Genomic DNA, 23,282 nt, shown 5'->3' with positions numbered 1-23,282 from the left:
GGTCATCATGTGTTCAGTTCGATCAATTGTATTTATTATAAAAATAAATTAGTTTTAAAATTGATCTGCTTTTCATCGAACCGTCTGGAGTCCAGAAGAACCTGTTAGGTAAGGTATGTTATTTAATCATTTGACGGCTTACAACGCTGAATTAATTTGAAAGCAAACGTGATTGCATGTTCACACAACCACATGCATTCCCTGTTTGATACCAGATAGACTTAATTACCCCGGAAACACATATGATCTCATTTGTGGCCGCTCACGAAAACAGTAAAATGATGCTATATAAACATTCCTACCAGCCTTAGTGGCAGGAAAAGTTTACCAAGTGACCGCAAAATGCACTCATCTCGTACAACCACGACACTCTGGCTGACCGTGCTGCTGATGGGCCACGTTTGGTCAGCAAGGGCGTGTGTAAGACTAACAAAAATCCTCTCCAAGCTGCTCGCCTGTTCACCTACCAATCTCATTGCAGAACGGTGGCTTCGAAATGATCCTGCACAGTGTGGAAAACTGTGGCGGCGATGGACAGGTCATCACCATCGACCCGGGAACCACAGTCGCACTGACGAAGGATTGTGGCGTACAAACAAAGTCGACCGTGCGCACCCTGGGTTTCCGCACGGCGCAGGTGAGAAATTCGAGAGTAACAAACTTCTTCACACGATCACAAACCAAATCTCTCCCCGCAGATGCAAGTGACCATCACGAAGAATGGCTTACCGGTGGTGAAGGAGTCGGTGGATCTGTGCGCCAGTATGGACGATGCGGCCACCAACCAGGATGCGACGGAGGTGATGACCATGTTTGGCGTCCCGAACCACTGTCCCGTGGAGCCGACCGAGATCGTTTCCGATGGAAGCAAGACGTACAGCTTGGATAAGTACAAGCATCATCTACTGGTGGCGCAGGGTAGAGCACTGATCGATGTTGTAATCCAACATGATAATGTAAGTAGCACTTTAAGCAATGCCCCTTTCGAGTAGGATACAATGTTTGCTATTATTGATTTGATTTCAGGGCAAAAGTTGCTTCAAAATTGACACAGAAGTCGTCAACAAACATATGCTTGGTTAACAGTCGGGATCGTTTCTTGCCAGTCTCAAGTGATGCGATAAATAAATGTGTAAAATAAAAATAGATTAGAAAAAAATATCGCTTGCGTTTCGTATGTTTCGGTTTATTGTTCAATTCTGTTACTACTTCGTTCTGCACTAACTAGTACCTTGGGAGTCGTTTATGTATTAAATTATTTAGATCGAACATACCATTATAATGTTTTCATCATTTAAAAACGAACCTTAAAACAGTAGCCAATCAATCGATTAGTTGTAAATAAGCACGATGACGTAAAAGAAAATTGATAACTTTTTCACACATTGGGTTTTTTTTTCAAACGTTTCCTTCTCGTAGTAATGAAGCGTTTTTCTTTTTCATACAATCGACCGTCAAATTACAAAAACTGCACAAAATGATTCACCTGTTAAAGTAACGAAAACTTTAGAAATAGAAATTGAGTTTTAAACTTTCAGTCAGAGTGGAGCACCTCACCAGGCAAGAAGTGAAAACGGTTTCGGCTACAGAGTAAGGTTTGAAAGTATAGTATGTGTAGTATGTGAATGTTGGTGATTAGTTAGATTAGGGGCGTTTCATGTTACGTTCCTTTACACGTTCAGCTTTGCTCGTGAAGTTACTCAGCCCAATGGAGCCCAGACTTTGCCTTACTTTTCTCCTGTTAATGGGTGCGGTGTGGACCGATAGTACTGGTAAGATAAAATATTTGTACGGCAGCATCTATGAAGAGTTAATACGATGGGTTGTATCTTTTGTAATGTGCAATGTTTTACCAAATACCCTCCCAAAGCGTCCACCGACTACGGGATACGGCTTGTACTCGAGCATACCGATTTTCACACCGAATGCCCACTTCCCCCTAACAACGACTCGATCGTATGGAAATTTAAAGTGTACGATACTGAAAAAGTAAGAAAAGATCTAGTTTATAAAAGTTAGTCATGATATGCAGCGGAAATAAGTAAATTCCTTGGTTCATTTCCAGACACTAGAATCAAACCATCACATTCAGCTTGAAGAAGGACAGTTGTCCATGCAAAATGTGTCGAGGATCAACGCAGGTCTCTACGGGTGCTGTTACAGCTCCGACAGCAGCCCCTGTGCCACTCTTTTGATAGCAGTAATGGTCAGCAACTGTGCAATCGATCTCACAGGGCTACACCGTCACACTGGCGACAATGTGACGGTATTTGACTGCACCGACAAATTTCTTCTTGAGGTTAACGTTCCCGGTATTAACAATGAAACCAAGCTCGATACCAAATCGGTCTATAAGCAAGATCTTTCGCTTTTAAAAAATGCTGGTAAAGATAAGGTAACCTTTTCCTTGCCAAGCGGTAGCGTAAAGCAAGGCTATGTGTTTGACTTAGTTGCCAGCTACAAACACCTAAGCGAGAGCCGCCGGCTGAATGTCCTGTTCTCCGGTAAGTTTACACTTTTCCCTTTTCGATCCGTTTGGAAGCAGACTATATCTTATGATCGCTTCATAGGCAAACCCCAGCTTCAAATGAATTATACCAACTCTATGTCGAATGTCACCAGCGTTGATGTCCTCTGTTCTGGTTACGCGTATCCTGTAGCTGAAATTAACGTGTTTTTTATACCCTGCCAGTCATTGGAATGGGACAGCTGTAAGGAAAACAATGTCTCATCAACCGAATTGTCAGTGAATAAGGCAAGTTTTTCTTTACGTTTTACCAAACTTTTATATCAGTTTTGCTTCTGAGGCGTGGTATTGTTATCACGCAATGAGTAAAGTCAGTGTGGGGTGGATTTCACTCTGAAGAAAATTGAATCATGGTGGGGGATGATAAAAAAAACTGACCAAACCTAATTTAAGAAATGTTTTATCAGACTGACGAGCGATACACTGGCCGTTTCAATGCAACCAGTTCGCTGCAGAGCCCGGTGTCCGGAATCGTACGCTGCGCCGCAAACAACTCGAAAGGCGTTCTTGAAGTCGAATCACTCTACGTAAAGGATGGCGATGCGCCATTGGTACTAAAGCGCACTTATCCACACACCACCGTCTATCCCTCTGATTCCGTGAAGTTGACGTGTATGGCCATCTCAAATGACACGACGGGGCAATTCCGTCTGGCGCATGACAAGAAGAACGCTTGGATCAACGCAGGACGTACTAAAAATGTGCCGAGCGAAAAGTACACCTTGCAGAAGAACTTTACCATAGCCAAAATAAGTACCACAACGACTGCTCGCTGTGAGTTTAAGCTGAGCAATGGGACGGTTTATAAAGCGGATCTAACGATACCGGTTCGAATGCCGATTAAACCGTACTTGATAAATTCGTCTCCAGGAATAACGAACTACGCGCTGAACGACACATTTAATGGGGAAGTCGAGTTAGAGTGTGACGCCGACGGTGTGCCAAAACCGGTGATTGGATGGTTTAGAAACGATCAGCTCATACCGGGCGTTGTTGGCACAAAGTACAGTCTGAACGTTACGACAAGCGCGATCCTTTCGAAGGTGAACTGTATGGCGTACAGCTTCATGGGAACGGTCAACAAAACGTGGATTTTCACCGGGAAGAACTATCTCCAAACCCAAAAGACTCCTTTCGACGTCGTCAAAGAGAATGCGACATACATCATCCTGTTCGTATCGTTGCTCACGGTTTCGGTGCAGCTGCTAACCATCATGCGGATGGCAAGCCGGCGCCGAGATGCGAAGAGGTCTGATCGCTGCGGGGAATCGTCCATCGTTCCACCCCAGTACGAGATCGATAAGGAGAAGCTCAAGTTCGGCAGGAGACTTGGCCAGGGTGAGTTCGGTGTCGTGGTACTGGCGGAAGCGACCAACATTAAGGATTGTGAACCGACCACGACGGTGGCGGTGAAAATGATCAAACGGAACAAGCAGGAGGACACCGTGATCAAGATGCTCATCTCGGAGGTGAAGATGATGGTCCATGTTGGTCAGCACCTGAACGTGGTGAACCTGCTCGGTGCCGTCACGAAGAACATTCAAAAACGTGAGTACTCGACACATGATTACTTTCTTCAACACATTAGGGTTCCACGTGGTCTTGCATGCTTTTAGTTTCTCTGACAGTTTTATTGAAGCGTGTTCTTCAAAAGAAGATTTCCTTCCATCAGAGCCGTTTTATGGTAATTTGTAATTATTGATCTCTTTACAATTTGAGATGAGTAATAAGAAATAACAAAATCCAAACATCATGTAAACGTAATGTGAAAACTTTTTGCTAGGTTTGATTTCCTTTGTTGCTTTATGTAGAACATAACATTGTATTTGCGTATTTTCATCATATTTGGCCAGTTTTAATAGCTACTGTACTCTCTTTCGCTACATACTGAAAAGAAACAGTTTCATGTATCGAAGTAATGTTTATCTAGAAACACAAACAGCCCCCTTCCATGGTAATATACGCTGATTATTTAACTAAAAGTAAAAGAATAGTGAAAAAACAGTCGAAAAAGCAAGTGACTAACAGCTAAATTCCTAGATAGTGTAAAAAAAAAGTGTAAAGGAAACGGTAAAAAGAAATATATTTCATTCATGTTTATCATGATTTTCATAGATTTTTCTGTTTTGGATTGAACATGCAGGTCAGACCGAAAAAATATTTTTGTCTGTAAAAGACAAAATGCCAAAACAGTGTCTTATTTAGTACATTATTGTTTGCCAGAAGCTCTCGCAAGTGACATTGCAATGATATCTCTATGTTCACAGGGGAGCTAATGCTTATTTTCGAATACTGTCGGCACGGCTGCCTACTGGACTTCATGCAGAAAAATACGGAACGCTTTGTCAACTGCTTGGACACGTTGTCCGCGGCCTGGAAGACCCGGATCCAGCGTGAGAACTCTTCTGAATGGGACCCCGCAACTGACGAGTTCAACACGATCGATTTAATTTGCTGGGCGACTCAGATCGCGCACGGCATGAAGTACCTCGCGTCCAGAATGGTCATTCACCGGGATCTGGCTGCCCGGAACATCCTGCTCTGTGAGAACAACGTGGTCAAGATCGGTGACTTTGGTCTGGCACGGTCGATCCAAACCGGCAACAGCCAGTATAAGAAGTTTAGCGACGATCCGCTGCCGAGCAAGTGGTTGGCGATCGAGTGCATTACGAAACGCGTCTTTAGCACCAAGACCGACGTCTGGGCGTACGGAGTGCTGCTGTGGGAGTTGTTCTCGCTCGGCATCCAGCCGTATCCGGGAAAGGATGCTGACCAGGAGCTGTTCCAGCAGATCATCGACGGATACCGCATGGAGCAGCCGAGGTACGCCAGTGAGGATCTGTACGACATCATGATCACTTGTTGGTACGTGAACGCCACCTTACGTCCCTCGTTCGATTCTCTGTGCATTACGTTCAACAACATGCTGCCGGTAGAGATGCGCGATGTAAGTACCCTTTCCAGTCTCTTTAGAAGCCACTCAGTTATATTCTTTTCAAACACTTACTACCCTTCTCCCTAATGCAGCAATACCTTGCCATGAACAGTCCATATTTGATAGCTAACCAGAAGAATTCCAACTACATCATTGCTATAGAGAGGTCACCGAATGCCCCACTGCACCCTTGGAAAGAAGGTATAAACTTATTGGGATATATTTCACTCTTCAGGAAATTTTGAACTTATCCGTTACTCTTCTCTCTTTCAATAATCAGAATGGAAAGTTGGGCAGTTGCCAACCCAACCAACCCCACCGATGATTACATTTCACGGAAATGTCTAAGATACTCGGATGCAGATCTGGCACTACTAATTCGAGGGCTTAGCTGAGAATAATTTATAGCTTTTTCACTTAAAAATATATGAATGCATCATTTCATATATTTCATCATCACAATTATTGCAAACATTAATAATCTAATATTTTTAAAATCAATCAGACCAACTTACGCAAACAAGTCTTTAGCGCGCTTTTACCGGACGATCGTATATGCTTCAAGGAACTTTTGCTTTTCGCGACCCCTGCTTTAAATTCACATACAATTTTGCAATATTGTTCCGATCGGAAGACTCAAACGGATCGTTGCTAATCTGGCCCATTTTGCTGTCGCAGTTGAAATGTAAGAGATTTGCCATTTCTTCGACAAGCAGATCTACCTTGTGGTCCTAATAATGGGATAGTAGGAAAAACGACAGGATTGAAGCATTTTTATTTTACAATTAAGTATAATTAAGTTTTGAAACTATTTTATCTATCTTTTATTGATAAATATCTTTTTGTTTGGAAGAGAGTTTGTTCGGATGCTTGTTGATTTGGAAAAATATTTCAACCTCATCTACTAATTTGAGTATGTACTGCTCCAGGAAGCCACAAGAAATGTTTTTCAAGCCTATGTTCTCAAACCCAGTAATATTTATTTTATCTATTCCTACGATTGTCTAGTAAGAACAAATTAGCGACATTCTCTAATGAAAGCCAGGTAATGACATCGTACTATGAAAAATAACTTGCGATAACATGTATTACTAACACGTATCACATTTCTTCTGATGTACACCGATGATGTCTAATGATTACTTTATGTATTGGTTTAGAGGAAAAACTGCAGCAAACCCATTTCGCTTTAAAGAAAAGGAATCACAAAAAATTATCCATAAAGAATCACAATAATATCGGCTAAAGATAAAGATTATAGCTCAATTCAATTAATAGATATTGTTATGTACTGTAATGCTTTTCCAACATCCATTTCCAGTTACGAGTTGCAAAATGTTTTGAAAATCCTCTATTTATGCCCTAGGATGGAACTTACTTTAATTAATCGATTAGTTATGCCTGCACGATTTTGGTTACTCATTAATAAATACTGCGCCACACTAGCCCTCGGGGTCGAGAATGATTGCACTTTGCGCTCGTAAGTTAATGTGACCAACTTTAGGAGCTTTGATGCTGCTAAATGTGTTTTAATTGACCCGTGATGGGAAATTATATTTCCCCCTACAATTTTCTACAATTTACCATCCCACCGAACCCAACCCAGGCTGCACGGAAAGCGCGTTCAAATCGTCATCCGCCGTCCTTCGCGCCATCAGTCACGTCCGACATGGCGCTCGCTGTGGTTCTCTGGTTCGCACTGTGCCTTCTCCGGCTGCTACCCCACACCGATGGCTTCCCCCGCCCGGCCGGAAGAGGGGCAAATCCCACGCACACGCCGGCAGGAAACACGCTTCTGCAGCGTTCGTCGCTCAGGGACGGTTCCGGGGTCAACCGGAACCTCGGGTCAATCGAGCAGCTGAAGCCGAAGCGCCCCAAGCGTAACCTCGACGTCGTTGGCGGCATACTGAAGACGATCGGGCTGGACGTGGATCTCGGGGGGCCTCAGCTGAGCTTCAACGCACCGAACGTCACCCTGGACACGCCGGTCGGGCAGATCGGATGCATCGGCGGTACGATCGGTAAACGGGATCGACGCCATGACCATCGGCCCAACAACGCCGAGTCGCTCGGAAGCGACGAGAAGGGCTCGTCTGACGTGTCGTTCTGAGCACGCTCGATTCGCAGATTTTGCCCTCTACCCCACTGGGGGACGAACGGGATTGATGGGTTGCCCTTTCTTTTCTTCCTCTCACCTGGGGCCGGTTTCCAGTCGGTTTTGTGTTGGTACCGTTGAATACGCCCTACAAAAATCAGGTTTTACGAAATAATAAAAAGTGCACTGCGCTCTAGCTCGAATCACAATCCTTTTGGTGGCGTTCTGTTCATTTGTTTTTAGTGTCTACATTTGTGTTTCCTTTTTTGCCTTGAGCCGGTTGAGACGATCAATATTGTTGTAACAAACAACAAACTTCACATTTTCTAGTCTAAAATTGTTGTTGATTTATTTTTTTTGTTTTTCGTAGTATTTTTTCTCTAACCTGTAATCTTCTAACAAACTAAAAATATTAATAAACAGAGTAACAATGTACAATTTTAATGCCAAAGATTATGAGATATAATTAAATAGAATGAAAATTTGTATCAACGCGAAAACGTAAACGCTCAGACAAAAATCATTAGACATTTGAACTATTTTATGTTAATGAAAAACCATAGGTTTACGCTATAATCCTTGCATTAGCCTACAGTGGTTTATATGTTTGCAGAAAAAAACATAAATAACCTACATTTCCAATTGAATGTTTATACTTACATAGAGAAGTGCGAATTGAAACATAAACACATGTATTCTAAGTGAATGTGAATACAATTACTTTTGAAAATATTACCAAATTAAAATAGTTCCTAAACAGTTAAAGCTTGCAAAATTTTCAAAAAAATGCAGTACGAAGTAAATATGACCAAATAATGCCATTGATTGGTCGAATAAATCAGAGTCCAGCTTATTTAATTGCAAACAATCCAACTAAACTTGTTGAAATCACCTTACAAAAAACAAATTTATAAGGTAAAGAACACCATTTCACTTTTCAATTGTGCGGATTTTCAAACCCTATTTATTACTTGAACGTAAATAGGTTCCATTTCGGTGTCCGAAAGGGCTTCCGCGCGTGCCACAGAGAAAGAGATTCGGCCAGACATCAACGTGTAGAAACTGATCGGATGAATCAACCAAACAAACAGCGGACCCGCGGATCGGTGGCTGCTGGGCTTTCCCACCATTACGCGGCCCTGACGCCGGTCGAAAAAGCGCTGACCTTCGCCGGACCGGGACTGTCTCGTGCTGTAAGGCGGAGGGGGGCCCGGTCGGTCACTAAAGTTGGCGTTGTCTTCACCCTGAAACCCTGAACGACAGAGCGCTCATGCGGGGTGACATTCTCCTCCGGGCGCAATGCTCGGCCATCGCCCTCGTGCCCCTTCCCCAAGCCGAGAAGTCGGCGTTGGATCTGGTGGGATGTTGGGTGGCTGCATATAAATAGCTTAAGACGCAGCATAGGTTATGTCACAACGAGTGTCCATCTTGCGAGGTGAACAGGTGAAGCAAAGCTGAAGGCAAAAGGGAATCCAGTCGGTGCGTTTTGTGCTCGTGATTTTCGGTTCCCCCAGTTGTGTGATCGTACCAAACCCGAACAACATGAAGCTGTTTGCCCTCGTTTGTGCGGTGGTGTGTTTGGCGCTGGGTTGCCTCGTTTCGGCGGAGGATGCGACGGCCGCGGATCGTGTTAAGCGACAGTTCGGATTTGGCGGCTACGGACACGGATATCCGGGCTTCGGTGGTGGCTACGGCGGGTACCACGGAGGTTACGGAGGCTACGGTGGTTACGGACACGGACACGGACACGGACACGGCGGTGGCGGTTACGGACTGTACGGCGGTCATGGACACCATGGGTACGGCGGCCATGGCTACGGTCACGGGTACGGCCACGGATACGGCCATGGCTACGACGGGTACGGACATGGGCACGGCTTCGGTGGAGCCGGTTTCGGTGGATTCTTCGGCTAAATCCTAAGCGAGCGGAGGAAGTTGGCAGTGGAAAGCATTTGTGTTCGTGCGGCTAAAAGAAAATTTGTTATTTGTTGTGAATTTGTTGAAGATGGAAATGAATTGCAAACCATCACACTGAAAAACTCACCAAACCTGCATACCACAATTTATACGTTAATAAACGATTGAGGTTCAGTTTTTGTAAGGAAAAGTAAAAGAAAAAACAAGGATACACAGAATGATCAACATCCGAAACCAGAGTTGACATAAGTAAGTTTTTGCATTTGAACTGAGAAAGCTAGAGAAAACATTATTTTAACATTAAGCGATAATTAATAACTTAAATTGAATTTAAAGTTCACCTAGTATCTACACGGTGTCCAATAAATTGTCATACAAATCAATCAAACATCAATTACTAATGTCGTTGATTTTAATTGAAAGCTTACGTTTTATACGCACGCACGACTTCCAATGCTTTTTGGCATTAGCATTGAAGTGGGCTAGTTTTGCTTGTTTATAGTTGAGAGCATTTATGGCCATTCAAAATAATCCCGTTGGATAAATATCTGTAGAACTGGGAGGCCTAAAAGTCAGTCATTCTTGACTAAAAGTCAGTCCATTTTTCCCGTCATCACTTATCGATCAAATTAGGTATTTTGAGGGTGTTTCCGCACATTGTATCCTATATAAATAGCTCTCATCGGTAAAGACAACGCATCTCTAAAATCTGCCAGCGTTTGGCGCAACAATGAGACGTGCTTTTTCCTGCCTTTTAAATGGAAGATTGTAAGACTCCACCTTATCCGACGTTTTTTGACAATTTAGTATCCCAGGTCTACGTGGCCTGGTTCTCATATCCAAAAAAAAAAATACACCTTGTCGCTAGTTTTATTTTATTTCATTTATTTACTCAAAACTGCATACCATCATTATTGTCTAGTGAAGTGTAAATCAAAAAGGAAACAAATAGCCTAAAGAACCAAACAAGGAAACGAAGAGCTTATTTTTGCACTATTTTTTGACTCGCAACCGAAGTTGGATGGCACTTTTGTGCGATTTTCCCAAATCAGAACCATTTAAAAAATTAAAGAGAAAAAACGTTGAAATTAAAACAAAGGCCAACGAGGCGCTTGAGGTTTATTTTAGTACGGATTAGTAATACACTCTAACTTTACGCTTCGGTTTGTTTGTCTTCTAGCACCTAAGTGTAAGGACTTGAGGGATAAATTTGCACATTCTATATAATTTTAAACGTAGTACTTGCATTCATTCGTGCGGTAAAGCAACCCCCCTCTCGAGTCGGGAAGGTGCCCGCGGCGGTGCTATGATTAGTTCCCGCACGCATTTTAGGTTTCGTAAAACAATCTTCAATCAATCGAAAAGACGTTGACACGTGGTCAATCTCCAGTACGGTTCAAGATAAGTAGCAGCGATTCAAGTGTTTTAGAGGCGATTATTAGGCTTTGGTTGTTGTTTGCTCTCTCGCCACAGGGAGCGGCCCATATATAAGTAGCTTGCATAATGGCTGCTCTATTTACAATCTAAGCACCAACCGAAGTCGCGACAAATTAACTCTAATTCGGTTTCGAAATAAAACACACACAAAAGCAAACCGGCCCCCGGCTTGAGCGGGATGGTGGGGTTGGACCGCGTGTTCCGGTTGTGCGCTTTGGTTGGTGTCGTGTTAGGTCGAGAGGGTTGATATTCTCTTCGCAACGGTTCGTTTAAGTATCCCGCATCAATACGTAACAAGGGACTGCTCCTCTATCGGCCAGTCGGAAGTAGTGGTTGCGATCGAAACAACCACCTATTGAGGAGTGGTTTGTTGTGGGCTTCCCGGGAAACCGGAAGATGAGACTATTGCACTTTACTTGCTGGCCGCGATTTGCTTCATACGGTTCAGGGCGCTGCCGGCCTTGAACCATTCGATCTGCTGCTCGTTGAACGAGTGGTTCAGCTTGATCTTATCGACCTTGCCGTCGGTTTTGATCTCACAGTCCAGCGGCTTGCCGGGGGCGAACTTGTCCAGGCCCAGGATCGAAATCTTCGAGTGGGGTTGAACCTGAGGTAGGCGGGAGCAAACACATTGATTAGTACGAAAACCCTTGAGGTAAACACTCGCGCTCTGTTATCGATTCGCCTTTTCCGTACGCACCTTATCGTAATCCGCGGGATTGGCGAAGGTGAGCGGCAGCAGACCCTGCTTCTTGAGGTTGGTCTCGTGGATACGGGCGAAGGACTTGGTGATGATGGCGCGTCCGCCCAGATGGCGGGGTTCCAGCGCGGCGTGCTCGCGGGACGAACCCTCGCCGTAGTTCTCATCTCCCACCGCAACCCAGTTGATGCCCTTGGCCTTGTAGAAGCGGGCCACGTCCGGTACTCCGGCCCACTCGCCCGACACCTGGTTCTTGATCTTGTTCATTTCGTTGTTCTCGATGTTGGTTGCACTGGGAAACAAAATAAGCAGAAAAGCGCACCGTAAAATTCCATCCTCAAAGGGCCCTCCGCCAGGGAACCTACCCGATGAACATGTTGTTGGAGATGTTATCCAGATGGCCACGGTACTTCAGCCACGGGCCGGCGGCCGAAATGTGATCGGTGGTGCACTTGCCCTTCACCTTGATCAGGACGGTCATGTCCTGCAGATCCTTGCCGTTCCAGGTATCGAACGGTTCGAGCAGCTGGAGACGCTGGCTCTTCGGGTCCACATCGACCTTAACCTTGGAACCGTCCTGATAAATGTAAAAAAAGGAAATAAATGTTAACAACAGATCTCCAACACTAAGACATCAAGACATCAGATCATCACAACATTGAAAACAAGGGATATTTTAACTATTCAGATTTGGGTTTGGTGCAGCAGTTTCGTAACATTAGAAGGGACTAAAAAAAAGTATATAGGGTTAGTATTAATGATAACATAATGTATAATGATTTATACTAGACCTATTTTACGATTTGGAAGAAAGTTGTTTGAATATTAAAAAAAATATATTTAAACACATAAGTAACAATTTTTTTATAAAATAAACGGTTAAAAACTTTTCTTAATTGACTGTAACTTTATGAATATTAGAATCAAACGGAAGTAACTTCAAAAGTTATTATTTCGCTGTAATATTAAACTGAGTGAATCAAATTGACAAAAGAAATAAATTCTTCCTTTAACACCATAAAGTCAAAAAACGGAAATATTAAAATGTAAGGAAAAAGTGAAGAGAAAACAAATTTTCCAGGCAATGTAAAAGTAGACAATTATAAAAAAAAAACTGCTGTCAAACCATCAACCGGCGTGTTTACCGGAAGGAAAAAATTGAAAATAAAATTGAAACCTTGACCTACTCAGCACTTTTTGTTTTGCTTTTCAACAAGTAGTGTGGCTCCAATGGCCTCACAAAATCAGAGCGCCTGCTATTTGTCGGTGTTCGGTGTACTATACTCCGTACACAATCTGATAAGATAAGCTCGTGGTTGACGTCCTACTAGACTAGCAGGTAGGAAGGGGGCTCGAACTTTGGACACCGTCCAGCGTTCACCGTCCGCCACTATTCTACTGATTTTGCGAGTGTTGTCACGTGGTCTTACCGATGGGGGCGCCTCATAGGTGTCCATGCCGGGGTCGAATCCCTTCTGGGGCAGCTCGTCACCGAACGGAGAGTCCAGCTTGAACTTCTTTCCGTCCTTACCGGTCAGTTCGTCGGTCAGGGGGTTGAAGTTCAGCGTACCGGCGATCGACAGGGCCGTTACCAGCTCGGGGCTGTTAGGAAGAAAGTGCAAGATGGTTAGTCGTTTCTTTTGCCGGCGAGCAGATAACGCTTTCGTCTAACGTACCTCGTGACGAAGCAGTGCGTTGCCGGGTTGGCATCGTTACGGCCGGTGAAGTTACGATTGTACGACGTGACGATCGTGTTCTTCTCGCCCTTCTTGACGTCCTGACGGTCCCACTGGCCGATACAGGGTCCGCAAGCGTTCGCCAGCACGGTGCCGCCAAACTCGTCGAACGTCTTTGCAATGCCGTCGCGCTCGATCGTGGCACGGATCTGCTCCGATCCGGGCGTCACGTTGAACGGAATCTTCGACTTCAGGCCGTGCTTCATGGCGTTCTTCGCGATCGACGCGCACCGACCCATGTCCTCGTAGGACGAGTTCGTGCACGAACCGATAAGACCGACGCGGATGTCCATCGGGTAGCCGTTCTTGGTGGCGTTCGCCTTCAGCTTGCTGATCGGGTGGGCCAGATCGGGCGTGAACGGTCCGTTGATATGCGGTTCCAGTGTGTCCAGATTGATTTCGATCACCTGATCGTACTTGGCACCGGCGTCGGCCGTCAGCACGCTGGCCTGATACTTTTTGGCTTCGGCAGCGATGGCTGAGCGTCCGGTGGCGGACAGATAATCGGCCATACGCTTGTTGAAGGGGAAGATCGACGTGGTAGCTCCGATTTCGGCGCCCATGTTACAGATCGTCGCCATTCCGGTACACGAGATCGACTCCACACCCTTGCCAGTGTACTCGACGATCGCACCGGTACCACCCTTCACGGTCAGGATGTCGGCCACCTTCAGGATAACGTCCTTGGGCGACGTCCAGCCACCAATCTTGCCGGTCAGATTGACACCGATCACGTTCGGGCACTTCAGCTCCCACGGGATGTTGGCCATCACGTCGACGGCGTCCGCACCACCGACACCGATGCACAGTCCACCCAGACCACCTCCGTTTGGCGTGTGCGAGTCCGTACCGATCATCAACAGACCCGGGAAGGCGTAGTTCTCCAGGATGATCTGATGGATAATGCCCGAGCCGGGCTTCCAGAAACCGACACCGTACTTCGCACCGGCCGACGACAGGAACTTGTACACCTCCTGGTTGATGTCCTTCGCGCGCGCCAAATCTTTGACGCCGCCCACCTGTGCCTCGATCAGATGGTCACAGTGGATGGTGGACGGGACGGCCACCTTCGGCAGTCCGGACGAGATGAACTGCAGCATCGCCATCTGGGCGGTGGCGTCCTGCATGGCAACGCGATCGGGGCGCAGCCGAAGGTAGGACACACCACGCTGCACATCCTGATTGGCCGGATCGTCCAGATGCGAGTAGAGCACCTTCTCGCTGAGGGTCAGCGGACGCCCGAGGCGCTTCTTCACGACCTCCAGGTTCTTCTGGAGCTTCTCGTACGGCAGGTACACATTCTGGTCGAACTTGGACAAGGCGACCTTCGACGCGGCAGCGCAGGACGCGTGGAACTGACGCTGTTGGACATCGACGGCGTAGCGGGCGGCCTTGCGGACCTGTCGAGGGAAACGAAGAGAATTTTAAATTTCACCAATTGCGCTTCGATGAAAGCAAATACATTTGCTTATCAGAAGATGCTACGGAAGTTCTTATGGGACTTGCTTGGTGTTGATAAGCATAATCACCGTTAGATGCTACAGCATTCCTTTCAGCTGTGTTCATTTTTTCTTTTTTTTCACACTCAGACTCAATCATTGATGGTTGTTCCCATTAACATGACTCCTCCTTCTTTTGCCATTTCGTTCTCGAAACGATCGAACGTGATCGATGCAAATTGCACAAACCATTCAAACCCATCCGCCAGCGGTGTCAGGGGCGTTTGTGATGTGTTGGAAGGTAAACAAAAATAAAAAATAAGCCTCCTTCGCCAACAGGAAGGCAGACTGCTTTGATCAGCTACCGACACGTGATACCGTGCGATTGTACCAACGTAAATAAAGCGGATCACGAAATTTGCTAGCCTCCGTGTAGGCTGGGAAGCTACTTGACCAAATGACCTTCACCGTAAAAGGTGTGGGCAAATTGAATTCGTAATTTGTTTTCGATTCTTAGGGCAACCGGTTGCGGCCGGCTTTTCGGTATCTCGTCTCCGATGCGGAAGGACACCGGATGACATTTGACAAGGACGAAGCAGTCCTTGAAAGCGGCTGCTCGCAAACAACACACGTGCAGGTGTTTAAAGATAAAACATAGTATGCATGGACTGCTGCTTTGGAGTTCCATGCCACGATACCACGCGAAACGTCACCAAACGCCACAAGAAGTGAGAAAAATTGATCAAATCTAATCGCCTAGGGGTATTCAATCACATAAGATGTAAGTGCACGATAAAAATAAGAACACCTACACTAATTCAAGGGGCAGCAAAATCCGCCATTTAAACACTCAACAGGACAAGCACACATTCGCATAACATCGTCACAAACTGAGCTCGAAGGCAAAGTGAGCAGGGAGGTCGAATTTTCTCTTAGTCGGATCGATTATCTAACCAGCCAATTTTCTTCGCCAACGTTCTACTTTCGCGAGCACTCGAAACAAACTTTGCCCACCGGATGTCGCTGCGTAAATCGACGGAAATGGCATTCCAGCACGCCTGCACCGGGACATTCTTACTGGAACTGCAGCGCTTAAGGACATCCAGCATCGGCGACCTCGTTTAAAGGGACACACACTTTCCTATACGAACCTGCACGGACATCAGACGAGAATACTGCACCATCTTGCTAACTCTCCGAAAGAAGCTGCACGAAACGACGAAAGGGTGGATGTTTCACCTCCGGTTACACGCAATCGGAATCTTCAGCCTTCTCAGCTGGAAGATAAACTGTTGAATTGGAAATTTATTTAACCTTACGGCCAATGCGCCGGTGAAGACCCGGTGGAAAATTCGTTACCTAACACCCCGCGGTTCGAACGAGGAATAATCGAAGACGGCAGTTTTGGCAGAATCGGGGATTCGGAAGACCCGAAGATTTGGTCCCTAGGCGGATTCTGAAGATTCGAATGGCATTTGACGGATTTAATGATTTGATTCGACTGGGATTTATTCCACGGAGTGACAATGATTCAGACCAAGATGATTAAATACTGAATAGGTGACTTTTTAGAAGGTATTTTTTTAGAAAATGGCGACCGTGGTTTTTGACAGCATTGTGATAAACAGCATAGAATGTTAACAACTATACAAGTAAGCAGAAGGTACGTGAGGTGAAACTTTCAGTTCCAGTTCGGTAGTGAATCAGAGCGGATGTTAGCAGTACACAAGTTTCCTGAAAGGGTTAGCGGAAAAGTAAGGTTAGCTTGCGGCACGACCGCGTGGTCACGCCGAGCTGGAGCTCATGTCAGACAAATCCTAGCTGCCGCACATCTCGTGCTGTTTGAGTCAATCAAGCGGACCACGAGTTCTTGTGTCCTGACAACGGAAGGAATTATCTCTCCCGTGGACGGCGGGTGGACATATGGCTTTTATAGACGGTCACAAAGGACCTGCCCCTTTATAGGAGTTCGGACAGAGTCGGTACGCCTCTGATTACGAGTAAGGGAACAAAAATTTGACTTAGCGTAGGAGGATATACCCCGACTCGCGTAGCGAAAGAAGAAGAAGTAGAGGCGAAGCTTCGCCACATTTGCTCGAAAAATCGGTGACCCACTACAGCCGACGGCTTCTTAAACAATTGCCATGCGAATAAAATGAAAGCAATTAAAGAATCCGGGTGTTTGGTTCTCCAACGTTGCTGTTTGCTTATCTTCTAAGGACGATTCCCGCCAAAGTTGAGTATCAGTATATTGTCAAAGGCTATTTTTCGATTTTTTGCAGTCTAGACGTCAAAATGCTCTACATTTCGCTACCTTATATAATGTGTATTTATCTTGATTCAGACTTAGGGCATATTTACATTTTTTAACTGTATCGTTATTAAAAATATGTCAGTGTTACGGACAAAAATCACTTTGTCCGATTTTTAATGCCTGCGAAGCAAATCGTTTGCATATGTTAGTTGATTTTCAAGATTAACAGAAGTACTTACAGCGCCGAAGCTCACATCGCAAATGCTAGTAATCGGTTGTGTTTTGATGGGGATTCAGGTTAGGATAAACGATGTCCAGATCAGCATTGATTGTTTTATATCGTCTCGCAACTGTTTAATAGAATGGGATTCGGATTCGAATTGATTTACCAACACTACTCTATGCGCAGTGGAAGATTTTTCGAGCTCTCGAGCAGTTCTTCGAGCAGAATTTTTTCAGTTCCAGGTTAATTCAGGTACCTGGTTCCTTTAGTAAACTGGAACGGATACAGTTCCAATTACAAAACAGATCAAAGGTAGGTTCAATGTACATTTACCACACTACGAGCTAATGTCAACAAAATTGTTTTTATTGAAAGAAATGCAATTTTCTGCCGGAGAAAGATTCACATTTTTGGGTTAGTCGTGCAGTTTGTTGACTACAAACGACATTTTACCTCAGCAATGGTGAATGTTATGAAAGGAGTGTTAGTTGAATGGTAAGTATTAGCATCAACTCCTGTAACATCTCAGGGTTGTCTCATTTATTGATAAACATTTTTGCATTTCCCTCCGCACAGTGATCCGGCTATGAAACAGTTCCTGCTGCACCTGGACGAAACACAATCACTCGGCAAAAAGTTCATCATTCAAGATCTGGACGAGAAACACTTGTTTATATCGGTAGAGATCGTCGAAGTGTTGCAGGCCCGTGTGGACGATTTAATGGATCGCATCAGTTTCCCGCTGCACGAGAAAGAAGCCTAAACACACTACCCACTCAGCTTCAACCAAACATCTTCCTGAAAGAAAGCGCAAACAATATCTGGATAACAAAAAATGGCAGCACGAGAATCGGGACGCATACGGGAGGCCGATAAAAAGCGCACGCTTGACGATGCCGCTAGGAAGCGACGTGCGCGAAAAGCTCTCGAGGCACTGGAGCAGGACAATTTTCACGAAGATCCCCACGCGGACTTGGTGATGTCGAAGAAGGTACCCAAGTTTCACGACAGCCTCGATGGGAGTGGACCGAGTAAGAAGAAAAACCGACGCACCAAGGGGGCCGAGTACTATCGGGCAAAGTATCGCAAGACTTTCCCGCAGCTGCTCGAAGAGGACAAAATGCAGCGCCCGGAACCGCCGAATTATTTCACAGCCGCAGCCGGTCCATCGAAGCTTCCCGAGCGACACTTTTGTGCGGTGTGTGGGTTTCCATCCAGCTATACCTGTACGGCATGTGGGACTAGGTATTGCTGCGTTCGCTGTCTTGGCACGCACCAGGACACACGGTGTCTCAAGTGGACTGCTTAAAATATTCCTATTTGTGCTGAAATGTACAGTTATTAAGTTAGTTTGTATAAGGGCGAATGTAGAATGCCAACGAACGACAGTCGCACGTGTTTCCGTCGGGTTGCCATAGAAACCCGCGATGTTTTCAAAACAGTAATTCAAACATCTAGTAGTCCAACCGAAATACGTTCAAATATTTTCCGCATGACTGGTACGACTTTAACTCCATGAGATTACCTGCTTGTTGTATCCTTTCTTTCTCACCATGGTACCAATTTGGTAAAAATAAAACGCTGCTGAATTCATGGTCAAATTTACGTTTATTTGTAATTCATCCTAAATATGACATAAAAATTATGCAATTGTCTAAATATCATTTGTTTCCATCCAGCGATCGTTTGCCCTTTTCGATTTCCTTAAACCCCCCCACATTGTCGTTAGTGTTCGCCCAATACATAATGAGGAAATATGTTGATAAACTTTAAACCATACCATTTAAACATGATCTTTCAGTGTGAACAATTAACATAGTGATTTCGCTTAAATTTCTCCACATTACGATTGCCGATCGTCGAACATACCGAACATTCTTTACATTTCCTAACTATGCGACAATAAATATCGGAATGAGTACGATACACAACACGCAGTGCACTTTTTTCCTTCGATCTCGCGCCCGCTATTGATTTTTATATTTTTTCCTAAAATATCGATTATGCGATTCATGTGCTAATATATAATATTCCTCGTTCGAATAAGTGGCTGACTCAGCGGCCCCAATTTAATTTGGTTTATTGTTACAAAAAGATGAGACTAACTTCCCTCTAGTTTACCTTTCTGAATCGAACCGGGTTATCCAACCGAATCAACCCCAACCCATTTGGGGTGTGATATACGATTTTAAAACATAATAATCGTACACCGTATGACCTTAAACATCCACACGACCCGTACAATCAACCGTTTTTTCCACATTCAGTCATCGTGGTTCGTGCAGTTTGCCTTTTTACTTTCTTTTATTTAATTGTCTACTCTAATAAAAGAATACACCCTCGGATTAATGTAAAACGCTAGCCGTCGTTTTTTTCCCTCCATCGTCCTTGTTTATCTCACCACATCGGAAGCATCGGCCGTCACGCGGTCGATTCCAGGAAAGAACGTGCATATCATTGTCGCGGTCGATTAAGCTACTGAATTTGCATTGTACATTGAACAACACGAAGCACTTTAGCTCCACCAGGTCCCCCCCAGCGCCGAACCGAATGGTAGTAAAAACGAATTAAAACCGACTGATAGTCCTTTCGAACGAGGGTGATTTATCGCCGGCACCTATCGTGGCAGATAATCCGGACGGATAAACGCCAATGACAATCCGGTTATTGTACACCAGTAGGGAATGGCCGGCATACTTCCGCTTCCCGGTGCGAATGGCGCGCCACGATGGTGGGCTTGTTAGCGTTAAAATAAAGAAAAAAACAACATCCGTAAACCTGAATGGGATGCGAGGAAAGCTCTTCCCACCCACTTTTCGCAAACACGACGGGTTCAACGGCTGATTACAGCTCGCGACCGAATGTGGACAAAAGCACATTCCATTTCAATGGCATTTTCCAGATGCGTGCACCGATCACGTTGTGGTTAGTGTCGTAATTGTGGGCGTCGAACAGGTGTGAGGAAAAAAAGGATAACATTTTGCAGATACGTGCAAAAACTAGGTCCACCTTAAAGCTATAAGCAGGAACAATAAAAAAACACCTCGTGGTAGTAAATTAAAATCAGAATATCGCACCATAAAATGTACAAATGCAAAAAATCCCGTGATACACAACTTAAATAAACACATAATTTAAACCTGTCTCTAACGAGCGTTAAATTAACATTCACCTCAGCCACGGTTGGCACAATATTCATTGAATTTCATCCACACCTGCAACATCAAACGTGGAACGCATTTCCACCAATGCTTTTTTTCCAACACCTATTTATTTTCCGTAGACCATCGTTCGATTGCTTTATCTACTGTAAATGTTCATTTACGATGCTTTAAGCAAATCTCTCTTGCTATATTTTTTCCCAATGCAAGGGTTTTCTTTTTTTTTTAAACTATTTACGTTCGTTTTTTCTTTTCGCTTATTTTATTAAATTATTTGTGCGCCGTGGTTTGTTTGTAGGTTTTACAATTTTTTCTGAGCAAATTCGTTTTGAATTCACATCGGTGGAGGGTGAAGATATTGGCTTGAATTATTCCATCCCGTTTTATTTACTCTCAATGTTTTTCGTTTGCTCCCTCTTAACTTTTTTTTGCAATGGCATACGGTTTGGCCATTGTACCTTTTTACCGACACATGGATACTGCTGATATGTGTTAAAGTGTACAATTTTGTTCACGCTTTCAAAGGGCTTCGGCGTTTTTACTCTTTTTCCTGTGTCCATTTTTTTCTTTTACGCAATAAAAGTGATCCTTTTTCGATGCTCCCAAACACAATTCAATGCGAACGCCGTGGTCATGTTTGTGCAACATTTTGTTCCGCCCTTTTCATTTCTCTATATATTTTCTGTTTTAAGCTTGTACTCTTAGGGGTACCCCTCCAAGCGCGCTGCATTCGTCCAACGCGCACGATATGGCAAACATAACCTCCATTTGTAATCGCATGCTTCCGGCCGCCGAACGTCCGTTTTCACGTTTTCGGCCTTAATTAAACATCGAAGCAGCTTTCTTTGCTTCGATTCGAAGGTTTGGTTTTTTGCGCTGTTTGTTATTTTTATTTTCGGGTTTGTATCCGTGCCTACGTTTATTTTTTTCCGCTATTTTAGTGTATATTAAATTTAATTGCATTTCCGTTAGTAACAATTAATTGGTCCTGTGTTGGCGCACTTTTTTTCCGGTGCGCATAGGAATGTTCGAAAACGATAAATTTTTACATGTAGATCTTTTTCCCCGGTGCCAGAGGTCCCATGTCAAATGTGGCAGATGAGTGAGTTTGGTGGAATGGATGGCGTTTAGTAGTTTTGCTGCTCTTTCAACGGCCCCACGGGAGGACGGGATGAATTTGTATGACTATTGTCATTATTCGCGGACCGCACCGACGGTTGAGGCTTAAAATGGTGCATTTTGATTCATTATTTGATTACCGAAATGTGATTGCAGCTCGCCTGATCATGTTCCGGATCTGATTTGGTGCTAGCCGTTGCAATCAGCACCAACCGCGCGGAAAAGCTAATTAAGATAGTAATTTGACCACTGCACACAATCCCGCTTGGGAGGAGATTGCTAAATGGTGGTCGCAGGTCAAGCGGATTTGGCCACGCGCTTAGACGCGGGTTTGTAGAGCATGATTTTGTGGTCCGAGGGGTCACCGGGAGGAAGTTTGCTCGGTATTAGTTGGATGGAGCAGAGAAGTGGGAAGAACGCTGTTAGTGGGTGATACTGAAGCAATCAAAGTTCTAAATGAAATTATCTCTACACAGCGCGAATAATTGTTTCCATTCCAGAGGAGGATGTGGGTGAAATGTTGTTTCACTGAAGTTTTTAATGTTTTTGATATTAGTTTAAGGTATTTTTAAAGGTTTAATGTATTTTTACCACGCAAGTATAATTTATATATCCACTTAAAATTTGTTTCGCGAATAAACAATTAAACAAAACCCGTTTTTTATCCATACGTCGTTTTTTAAAATTGTTTATCTGTTGAATCATTACGGAGAACTGTTATTTACTTGTTGAGTGAAAACATTTAAAGAGTTATGTTCTTTCCTATTTCAATGACACAAAAAATAAAAATATAATATATAAGTAATATGAGTAGTTCTAATTGTTAAAAAGAAAAGATCTAATATAAGCATAATCAACACAACAACTCGACAACGTAAGGTGTATTCTGCCTCACAATGTCCAACACATTTTGACGCTCAGGTAAGGAATGTGGTTTATATCCTTGTTACGTTTTTTACCTTAAAAGAGTTGAAAAAATTTTGCAACGTTTCAGCTCCAAGCCGGATTTACTAGTTTTTTCTTTAACATTTTAATGTACACCAATGATTTTTTTGTAAAAACAGTTAATTAACAAGCTTTTTTGGTAAATCACTTTCAAAGTTACATAAATCGAGTTAGCAATATTCAGGTGCATTTACTCCGATCCATTTGCTCCTAACTGTTTTCATTCAATTTAAAAAAAATAAGTTTAAAATAGAATTACAACAGTTGGTAAAACCGTTTTTCACGGATTTGAACTGCAGCTCTCGATGATTACATCCATGGTTGGATGGGAATAATTATGAAATTTCGTCGCATGCACGTTTTTGTCATTTAAACCTGCACACATGGCATGGAAATTTAAAACAACCCCTGCAGGCTTTTGCGTTTTCTCGTCATGGAAAATGCCGGCTCCATTTGGCTGGTGGGCACGAAACGTATCGCAAACAAATTGATACAACATTTCGTGTCGTCTTTATGCCACCGTCTGGTGCGGGGAGATTCCGGAGCAGTCACTTCAGTGTGCCAAAACTAAAGCAACCATATCGATACGCCAAAAACTTGCCCAATAAGTAGCTGACAGCAACTGCAGCAGCAGGTTGCAGCTGTCAGAGCGAGTGAATTTTATTTCCTAATCACGCTCGGTTCCCGCTGAAATGAAATTAAAAGCAATTCGAAAGTCGGTTGATTTTGCGCACTTCCATGCGGGTCATGTGACATGGCCGTCCGGTTACGTTCTCCTTTTATTTTTCAACCTG

At 44.2% G+C, this 23,282-nt stretch overlaps 5 protein-coding genes across 6 annotated transcripts; 4 read left to right on the top strand and 1 right to left on the bottom strand.

Annotated features, from left to right (window-relative positions):
• The first annotated feature begins 342 nt into the window (after positions 1 to 342).
• On the top strand, positions 343 to 1,091 carry LOC131265958 (uncharacterized). Its single transcript, XM_058268272.1, has 4 exons — positions 343 to 420; positions 482 to 637; positions 699 to 956; positions 1,027 to 1,091. Exons 1-4 carry the CDS (start codon positions 343 to 345, stop codon positions 1,081 to 1,083), a joined length of 549 nt encoding a protein of 182 aa, XP_058124255.1. The 3' UTR covers positions 1,084 to 1,091.
• A 1,831-nt stretch (positions 1,092 to 2,922) lies between these two features.
• Positions 2,923 to 7,572, top strand: LOC131264137 (vascular endothelial growth factor receptor 1-like). Its single transcript, XM_058266426.1, has 4 exons — positions 2,923 to 4,075; positions 4,795 to 5,474; positions 5,555 to 5,663; positions 7,121 to 7,572. The coding sequence occupies exons 1-4, from the start codon at positions 2,923 to 2,925 to the stop codon at positions 7,570 to 7,572; spliced, it is 2,394 nt and encodes a 797-aa protein (XP_058122409.1).
• A 2,760-nt stretch (positions 7,573 to 10,332) lies between these two features.
• LOC131266883 (probable aconitate hydratase, mitochondrial) lies at positions 10,333 to 16,175 on the bottom strand. 2 transcript variants are annotated; one of them, XM_058269558.1, is made up of 7 exons: positions 16,146 to 16,175; positions 15,938 to 16,075; positions 13,288 to 14,747; positions 13,042 to 13,213; positions 11,977 to 12,188; positions 11,612 to 11,903; positions 10,333 to 11,518 (listed from the first exon to the last, which is right to left on the bottom strand). In XM_058269558.1, exons 2-7 carry the CDS (start codon positions 15,968 to 15,970, stop codon positions 11,324 to 11,326), a joined length of 2,364 nt encoding a protein of 787 aa, XP_058125541.1. In that variant the 5' UTR covers positions 15,971 to 16,075; positions 16,146 to 16,175; the 3' UTR covers positions 10,333 to 11,323. The 2 variants fall into 2 exon arrangements, with proteins under 2 accessions (XP_058125541.1, XP_058125542.1); XM_058269559.1 differs by lacking the exon at positions 16,146 to 16,175 and having other exon boundaries at positions 15,938 to 16,095.
• Positions 16,176 to 17,636: 1,461 nt separating this feature from the next.
• Positions 17,637 to 18,026, top strand: LOC131267481 (general transcription factor IIH subunit 5). Its single transcript, XM_058270369.1, has 2 exons — positions 17,637 to 17,758; positions 17,840 to 18,026. Exons 1-2 carry the CDS (start codon positions 17,724 to 17,726, stop codon positions 18,024 to 18,026), a joined length of 222 nt encoding a protein of 73 aa, XP_058126352.1. The 5' UTR covers positions 17,637 to 17,723.
• Positions 18,027 to 18,098: 72 nt separating this feature from the next.
• Positions 18,099 to 19,317, top strand: LOC131267480 (zinc finger HIT domain-containing protein 1). Its single transcript, XM_058270368.1, has one exon. The coding sequence runs from the start codon at positions 18,099 to 18,101 to the stop codon at positions 18,570 to 18,572; it is 474 nt and encodes a 157-aa protein (XP_058126351.1). The 3' UTR covers positions 18,573 to 19,317.
• Positions 19,318 to 23,282: the final 3,965 nt, after the last annotated feature.

This window comes from Anopheles coustani, chromosome 2 (assembly GCF_943734705.1).
Source record: "Anopheles coustani chromosome 2, idAnoCousDA_361_x.2, whole genome shotgun sequence".
Lineage (NCBI taxonomy): Eukaryota > Metazoa > Arthropoda > Insecta > Diptera > Culicidae > Anopheles > Anopheles coustani.
Note: the sequence above shows the minus strand (reverse complement) of the source record. Positions and strands in the feature narration are given on the sequence as shown.